This window comes from Miscanthus floridulus, chromosome 10 (assembly GCF_019320115.1).
Source record: "Miscanthus floridulus cultivar M001 chromosome 10, ASM1932011v1, whole genome shotgun sequence".
NCBI lineage: Eukaryota > Viridiplantae > Streptophyta > Magnoliopsida > Poales > Poaceae > Miscanthus > Miscanthus floridulus.
The window spans coordinates 82,570,013-82,578,880 of record NC_089589.1 but is presented as its reverse complement, the minus strand read 5'-3'; the positions used below and the strand labels follow the sequence as shown (position 1 = coordinate 82,578,880).

The 8,868-nt window shown below is 48.1% G+C and overlaps 1 protein-coding gene across 1 annotated transcript; it reads right to left on the bottom strand.

Moving 5' to 3' along the window:
• Nucleotides 1–2,927: 2,927 nt before the first annotated feature.
• Nucleotides 2,928–3,341, bottom strand: LOC136488958 (uncharacterized). Its single transcript, XM_066485724.1, has one exon. It carries the CDS (start codon nucleotides 3,339–3,341, stop codon nucleotides 2,928–2,930), a length of 414 nt encoding a protein of 137 aa, XP_066341821.1.
• Nucleotides 3,342–8,868: the final 5,527 nt, after the last annotated feature.

The window sequence follows — 8,868 nt, the reverse complement described above, 5'->3', positions numbered from 1 at the left end:
TGCGAATGGAGGTGATCAGGCATTCCTCCTCAGCCCTATTGACGTCCTCTGTCCGAACAGCTACGGCTTGCTCTTCATCATAATTTTCCACCCTAGGTGCTCGGAAGGCAACGTCCGCTGGTAGTATGGCTTCTGAGCCGTAGACCAAGAAATATGGAGACACACCGGTGCTACGACTAGATTGAGTACGCAGTCCCCAGACCACAGCTGGTAGCTCTTTGAGCCATCTGCCCGGATGCTTTTCTTCTTTCTGATATAACCTCTTTTTGAGGGCATCAAGGATCATGTCATTCGCCCGTTCGACCTGACCGTTGGCTCTAGGATGGGCGATGGAGACGTATTTGATGGAGATGCATCAGTCTTCATAGAAGTCCCAAAAATGATGGCTAATAAACATAGTTCCAAGGTCGGTGATAATACTATTTGGCAGACCAAATCTGTGGATGATATCTTTGAAGAGCTCGACTGCTTTCTTTGTAGTAGCCAAGACGAGCGGTTTATACTTGATCTTTTTTAGAACTTGTCGATGGCGACATATATGTACTGGAAACCACTTGGCACTGGCTTGAAAGGCCCAATCATATCCAGTCCCCAGCATGCGAAGGGCTAGGAAGCTGGGATGGTCTGCAGTTCTTGTGCCGGCACGTGTATTTGCTTGGCGAAAAATTGGCATCCTTCACAACATCGGACGAGGTCTTCTGCATCAGAGATGGCCGTGGGCCAGTAAAAACTAGCTCAGAAAGCTTTGCCGACTAGGTTTCTCAAGGCCACGTGGTTGCCGCAGGAACCAGAGTGAATTTCGAGAAGTAGTTTCACTTCCTCTTCTTGGGTGATGCATTTCTGCAGTATCCCTTCCTTGGCACTTTTCCTCATCAAGTTGCCATCCACCAGCACGTAATGCTTGCTTCAATGGATTAGGCATTCGGTTTTTGTCTTGTCGGAGGGTACTTCGGTGCTGGTGAGGTACTTGATGAACTGTTCCCTCCAATCGATGGCCGACAAAGGTACCTTAAGCACCAACTGCTCGGCGGGGGGAATTTCTTGAACTTCCTTTTCTTCCTTAATGGATGGCGCCAAAAGATCTTGAACGAAGACCCTCGCCGAAATCATGGCGTGAGAGGAGCCTAACTTGGATAGGTGGTCGGTGAGCTGATTTTGATCTCGTACCACATGGTGGTACTCGATACCGTAGAATTTCCCTTCAAGATTCCTGATTTCAGTGCAATATGCATCCATCTTGTCATTGGAGCAGGACCAGTCTTTGTTGAGCTAGTTGATGATCAATGCAGCGTCCTCGTATACCATGAGGCGTTTGACACCGAGCTCAACGGCTATACGGAGTCCGTGGAGACATGCTTCGTATTCGGCAGCGTTGTTGGAGGCCGGAAAATGTATTTGGAGAACATATCAGAGCTTATCCTTGGTCGACGTAATGAACATAATGCCCGCACCAGCACCGTTGATGTTGAGAGCGCCATCGAAGTACATCACCTACTGCTCGGGGCAAGTAGCGGCGATGGGCTCTTGGATCTCGGTCCACTCAGCGACGAAATCAACGAGCGCCTGAGGCTTGATGGTAGGCCTACTTCTGAATTCGATGGAGTAAGTGCCGAGCTCGACAGCCCACTTGATGATGTGGCCGTTGGCCTCTTTGTTGCAGAGAATGTCCCCTAGAGGGAACTCGGTGACCATGGCGATCTTGTAATACTTGAAGTAGTGGCGAAGCTTGCGTGACGTAATTAGAATGGCGTATAGCAGCTTTTGGACCTAAGGATAATGAGTTTTGGGCTCATTAAGGACCTCGCTGATGAAGTAGACCAGATGTTGCACCTTATAGACATGCCCGACCTCCTCGCATTCGACGATAATGGCTGTGCTGACGACATGAGAAGTAGCGGCGATGTAGATCAGTAGAGTTTCATCTGGTCAAGGCACCAACATGATTGGAGGCTTTGTCAGAAACAACTTGAGCTACTCAAAAGCGGTATCTGCCTCCTCTGACCTAGAAAAATGCTCAGAGGCCTTGAGGAGTTTGAAGAAAGGTAGTCCCTTTTCACCAAGGCGCGATATAAAGCGGCTGAGAGCAACCATGTAGCCTATAAGCTTATGTATATCCTTGATGCATGTTGGTCGTTTCATGTTGGTGATGGCGGAGACCTTCTCAGGGTTGGGCTCGATGCCACGGGCGCTGACGATGTAGCCCAACAATATACCGAATGGAACTCCAAAGATGCACTTTGAAGGGTTCAGCTTCCATCGATACCTTTTTAGGTTGGCGAACGTTTCTTCGAGGTTGGTGATAAGATCATCGATGGTCTTGGACTTGATGACCACATCGTCGATGTAAGCTTCGACGTTGTGGGCGATCTGTTGATCGAGGCACATCTAGATGGCCCTTTGGTATGTTGCCTCGACGTTCTTGAGTCCGAAGGACATGGTGGTGTAGCAGTATGCACCGAAAGGCGTGATGAACGACGTCTTGATCTGGTCTTCTTCCTTGAGGGAGATCTGGTGATAGCCGGAGTAACAGTCGAGAAGGAGAGCAGTTCACAGCCGACGGTGGAGTCTATATCCTCATCTATCCAAGGCAGACCGAAGGGGTCCTTAGGGCAGTGTTTGTTAAGATCAGTGTAATCAACACACATTCTCCATTCTTTATTCTTTTTTTGAACGAGAACAGAGTTTGCTAACCACTTAGGATAATACACTTCTTTTATGAATCCAGCAACTAGGAGCCATTTTATTTCTACCCTAATAGCCTCCTTCTTGTCTAGCATGAATCATTGGAGTTTCTGCTTGATCGGTTTAGCGGTCGACGAGACATTCAAGGAGTGCTCGATCTTCTCCCATGGTACCCCCAGCATGTCTGCAGGTTTCCAAGCAAACACATCGGCGTTAGCACATAGGAAGGAGACGAGCACGCTTTCCTATTTGGGGTCGAGGTGAGCCCCAATCTTCACTATCATGGAGGGGTCGTCGAGGTCGAGGCTGACTTCCTTTGTTTCCTTGGTCTTGGCGGAGGTGCATGGAGGCTCCAGTGATGGGATCTCTAGGTCGTCGACGTGCATTGTCTTGGCGTTGGTGACCACACTAGCCATCTGGATGGAGAGGTCGGTGGCTTCGGCGAGGGCGAGACTCTCTGTCTCATAGGCGTAGGTGATGGACAGGTTGGCCCAGAGGGCCAGGACTCCTGTAGGTGAAGGCATCATCAGCACCAGATAAGCGTAGTGTGGTACAACCATGAACTTGGCCAGAGCTGGCCGACCAAGTATGGTGTGGTAGGCGGTGTTGAAGTCGGCGACATAGAAGTTAATGTGCTCGACACGGTAGTTGCTTGCCATGCCGGACTGTAATGGTAGGGTGATCTCTACAAGCGGTTTGGATGTCCTACCAGGTACCACACCCTAGAAGGAGGAGTCTGAGGGTGTGAGATCTGTTATCCCAAGGCCCAACTCTTTTAGGGCTTCAGCGAAGAGGAGGTTCAGAGCACTCCCACCGTCGATGAGCACTTTTCTAAAAAGCACTTTCTGGACGGTTGCATCAAGGATGAGGGGGAAACTCCCTGTGTAAGGGATATCTGCCCACTGGTCGGCCCTGCTGAAGGTGATGGGGACCTTGGACCAAGGGCAATAGCTAGGGTTGGCGGCAACATCTTTTGTAGTGACGGCGAGCACCTGCCTAGCGGCGAGCTTTCATTCTCTTTAGCTCTCGGTGGAGGTGAGGCCCCCAAAGATGGTGGCAACCACCTTGTCCTGATCCTAGAAGGCATTGTTATTGCCCCTAGGTGGTCGGCGACCTCTGGCTCCATCGTTGGTGTCGTCGTCTGGCTTTTTGTCCTAGAACTCCTTAGCCAAGCCAAGGCAGTCCGTCATCTTATGCTTGGCATTCTTGTGGAGAGGGAACGGGCCATCGAGGATCTTCTTGTACTGCTTGTCATAGTTGCGCTTGGCTCAAGGCTCGTTAACAGCAATGATGATATGGTCTGGTCGGCGGCGGTGATTTTGACCAGACTTGGATCCTTCTGGCCGATCACGGTCGCTGTCCTGATGGTAACTGCAGTCGTCATAATGGAAGTCGTTGTGGCATCGGTCGTTGGGGCAGTCATCACTGTAGTGAGTTGGGCGATGAGTGCCCGCATCCTCATTGAAGCGCACCTCGGCTTCCTCGACGTCGGCGTACTGGTTGGCAGTCATGATCATCTCGCCAATCCCTATGGGTGGCTTATGGTAGAACTTCAAGCGAAGCTCATGGTGATGGAGTCCTCGAATGAAGGCGGTGATGACCTCAGCTTTCGTGATGTTGGGAATAGAATTCCTCATCTCGGAAAAGCGTCTAATGTAGCACAGAGGAGCTTGGATGGCTTTTGGTAGATGCAGTTCAGATCATGCTTGGTGCCCGGCCGAGTGCACGTAGCCATGTAGTTGTTGGTGAAGACCTTCTTTAGCTCTTCCTAGGATTCGATGGAATCTGGGGCGAGGCTTGTGAACCAGTTCATGGCGGTTGACGTGAGCATGATGGAAAGATAGTTCGCCATGACACTGGTGTCTTCTCCAGCGGCGCAGACAGTAGTGGTGTAAGCCTATAGCCATTGTGTTGGGTTCATCCTTCCCTCGTAGGGCTCGACCTTGGTGATTTTGAAACCATAGGGACACTGAAGTGTTTGGAGCGCCCTCATGAACATTGGGGGCCCTTCGGGGTTGTTGGCATCGTGATCTGCAGCATTAGCATTGTTGAGCGGCTCGAGAGCTGAGTCTGGGTTACCGTACTCTTGCTCATACTCCTGGCGGCGGCGTATTTCTTCTTCATGGCGACCGAAGCGGTGTTCGTCGATACGTCATTGTGCATCTTAGAGATTGTTGAGGTGCACTCGAACATCCTGGTCGACCTCCTAGTGGTGTTGGCGGTGATGTTCAATGTGGTTGTCCCTAGCTCCACCCTGGAGGGGTTGCCTGTCGTCGTGGTGCTGGTCGGTGAAGCGACTTGGGCGGCGATCAGATCTCGGCGTGGCTGATCGGCGAATCAAGGTTGTGGAGTATGAAGGTCTCTGATCCTGGTGGATCTCATTGACCTGACAGTGCGCTGCTTTAAGCATGGCAGCGACCTTAGCGGCCTCTGGTGTTTGCAGGAGCCAGGCGAGCTCGTTGGCGACCACTGCCAGATTGGTGCTTGGAGTCTTGTAGAGGTCGTGGTCGTTAACACGAACAAACTCATCGTCGAGGTTGTGTTGGAGTGGCCTTCCTTGCGAGTCAAGCTGAGCCTCGGCCATTGCAAGGGCAACCTCATTTGGTCGGTGCTGCGCATGGTTGACATTCCTATTGACATAAGCAGCACGATCCTCCTCGGTTTCCCCTTCCTGTGGGGGGCTGTTGACGCTGACGTTGAAGATTGCACCACCACGGAAAGGAGGGAGAGGAAGTAGTTCGGTGGTAGTTTCGGCGATGGTTTCTGTAGAGCCTTGGGGCTCGAAGTCTGGATTCTCCTCCAGAATGGTTTTGGAGGGATGCTGTGGGGCGTCGGACGACGTGCAACATGTTGACGGCTGGCGGAGGCTGGTCTGCAATCTGGTCAGCGAGAGGATGGACATCTCCAACCTGGTCAGCGAATTTTCCCCTTAGGGCATCTTGGTAGGTGGCGGTGATGTTGGTGAACCAGAAGGGTAGGGTCATAACCCCTAGAGTTTCCCGAGTAGCCTCCAATAGACCTGGATCAAAGGGTGATCGGCGTTGAACCAGTGTGTCCAGAGCTGATTCGGTGATGGTGAGGCAATCGGCGAGCTTTAGACCAACCTGATCAACGGATGTGATCAGATCGTCATTGTTGATCCGCCTCCTCTGGTAGCGAGGAAATGGGTGGTGAGTTGTCGATGAGGGCGACCAAGGAGGTGGTTTTAAGATCGGATATGCAGTCATAGGTGCTGGGGTGTTTGGCGCAGAATCAATCTGCACCGGCTCAAGGTGCTCTCTGACTCCATCAGCGTTGATGATCCACGAGATCAATCCGACTATGAAGATTTGGCTGAGCTATGGGAGGGACGAGGAGCCTACAGAATGTACCATCTTGTTCGATATAGAAATAGCACACACACCCCTACCTAGCGTGCCAACTGTCGATAGAATATCATCGACAGTCCTCTAAGGGGTATCCCACGAAGGTAGATTGATCGGTAGAGAGGCATGTAATCAAGAACAAGAAGGCAATAGAGACACATGAGTTAGACAGGTTTAGGCCGTCAGTATGACATAATACCCTACTCCTGTAGTCTGTTGGATTGTATTGGCTGTCGTATGATATTGCTTGTGTTTGGAGGGGGTCCCTGCCCGCCTTATATAGTCTGGGGGTAGGGTTACAAGTTGGTTAGATCTGAGAGATAACCAGAAACTAATAACAGATTACAGGAATCATGGGATCATACGTATCCTAATAGATCTCGTAGTATCTTCAGGATATCTTCTCGATGTCTTGTGGGAGGCACCGAGCAGTGTCATGCCCCGCAATGCTTTGTCTTATGGGCTAGGCCGCCCCTAGGGGCACAGCCCATGTGGTCTGTTGTGGGTATCCGAGGTCGTACCCCCCATAGCTAGTCCCCGAGCGCCTTGTACCCGTTGTGCAACACCGTCTTGAGCTTGTCCGAACAGGTGCGAACAAAGCCGAGCAGTCAAACTCATGGTCCGACCACCATGATGAGTTGTCGAACAGTTGTGAGCAGTTGTCGAGCAGCATGAACCGTCGCCAAGCAGCGTGAACCTTCGCCGAGCAGTGCGAACCTTCTATCACAAAGGCTTTATATGGATTGAAGCAAGCACCTAGAGCATGGTATGAGAGATTGAGGGATTTCCTACTCTCTAAGGGATTCATTATGAGCAAGGTTGACACCACTCTCTTCACCAAGAAAATTGGTAAGGACTTGTTTGTGTTGCAAATCTATATTGATGATATCATATTTGGATCAACCAATCAAGATTTTTGTGAGAAGTTTGGAAAGATGATGGCAAGTGAGTTTGAGATGTCCATGATTGAAGAGCTTAGTTACTTCCTTGGTCTTCAAATCAAGCAAATGAAGAATGGCACATTTGTGAGTCAAGGCAAGTACATCAAAGACATGCTCAAGAAGTTTCGAATGGATGATGCTAAAGCTATTAGTACACCAATGGGGACAAATGAAAACTTGGATAGTGATGCTAATGACAACGTGGTGGATCAAAAGATGTATTGGTTTATGATTGGAAGCCTACTCTATGTGACCGCATCAAGGCCAGATGTGATGTTTAGTGTATGCATGTGTGCTAGATTTCAAGCCTCACCAAGAGAGAGTCAGTTGAAGGCAACCAAAAGAATATTGAGGTACTTGAAGCATACACAAAATGTTGGATTATGATATCCCAAAGGAGCAAGATTTGAGTTGATTGGATATTCGGACTCCGATTATGCGGGATGCAAAGTTGAGAGAAAGAGCACATTGGGCACATGTCGATTATTAGGAAGATCACTTATGTCTTGGTCATCAAAGAAGCAAAATAGTGTAGCACTTTCAACCACCGAAGCGGAGTACATTTTGGCTAATAGTTGTTGTACTCAATTACTTTGGATGAACGCTACTTTGAATGATTTTGGAATCAAGTTCAAACAAGTGTCATTGCTTTGTGACAATGAGAGTGCCGTGAAGCTCACCAATGACCCGGTTAAACATTCAAGAACAAAGCACATAGATGTCCGCCATCACTTCATAAGAGATCACCAACAAAAAGGGAACATTTGCATTGAGAGTGTGGGCACCGATGATCAACTTGCCGATATCTTCACCAAACCACTTGATGAGAAGAGGTTTTGCAAGCTAAGGAATGAATTAAACATACTTAACTTCTCAAATATGTGTTGATGCACCCCCATTATATGACATGCCTCTCCTTCGAGCAAAGTAAGGTAAAATTGATTGACATGTCATTCATCCATTGCTAAGGACTTGTTTAGTGCATCTAGTCATTCCTCACATGTCTTAGGCTTATTCATGAAAATCAAATGAATTTGATGCTTGTATGGTGCCACTATTGCTTGTATGCTTGATATGATCTAGTGGTAGCATATAACATGTTTGTGGGCTTATAAACCTAGTGTTTGATCTAGAAAATGAGCTATAAGTGTTTAACTCAACATGGTACAAGATAACTCTTATTTGGAGGTGTGAAGAAGCTTGTCCTTGGATCAAACAAAGTTAAATATCTTTTGCAAGTAATCTAGATTGATCCAATTTGAGAAAATGATCCTCACTTAGCACGGTTTCACCTCAACCTATCTAAAATTTGAGCTCACCTTTTGTGCTAATTGTTGACAAAGGGGGAGAGAAATTCACAAATATAGTAAGATAGGGGAGCAAACAAATGATATTGTAAGGGGATCAATTAAAATTTAAAGCACACAAGTAGGGGGAGCAAGCTGATGAACTTGTATGTTGCATTTTTATGTGTATTACATATGTTTGCTTGCATGGCACAAGTTTTTAAATTCCATATTCATGCTTATGTGGTGTATGCTAGATTGTAGAAAATGATTTATGAAATAAAAACTAGCATGCATAGGATAGCTAGATATTCCTTGATCTTTTATAAGTGGTACTAGAACCTTGCTTCTAATGTTGATCTCATGAGGTATCTAGTTTGTATTTGCTTCTCAAGTGGTATCTAGCAAACCATGGTGCTAAGGATGGTGTTCAAATGGCAACTTCGATTGGTATCACGCTTCAAAGGTCCATTCTTTACACCTTAGCATCATTTAGTAGCAATTACTCTCCCAAACTTCCAATCCATGCATATGTGCAAGCTTCAAATCTATACTCTTAGCACATATGTAGGGGGAGCTAATACTACCAATTTG

Excerpts from the sequence above, each read along its gene's own strand:
- LOC136488958 (XM_066485724.1), bottom strand. The coding sequence starts at position 3,341 with ATGGCAAGCAACTACCGTGTCGAGCACATTAACTTCTATGTCGCCGAC.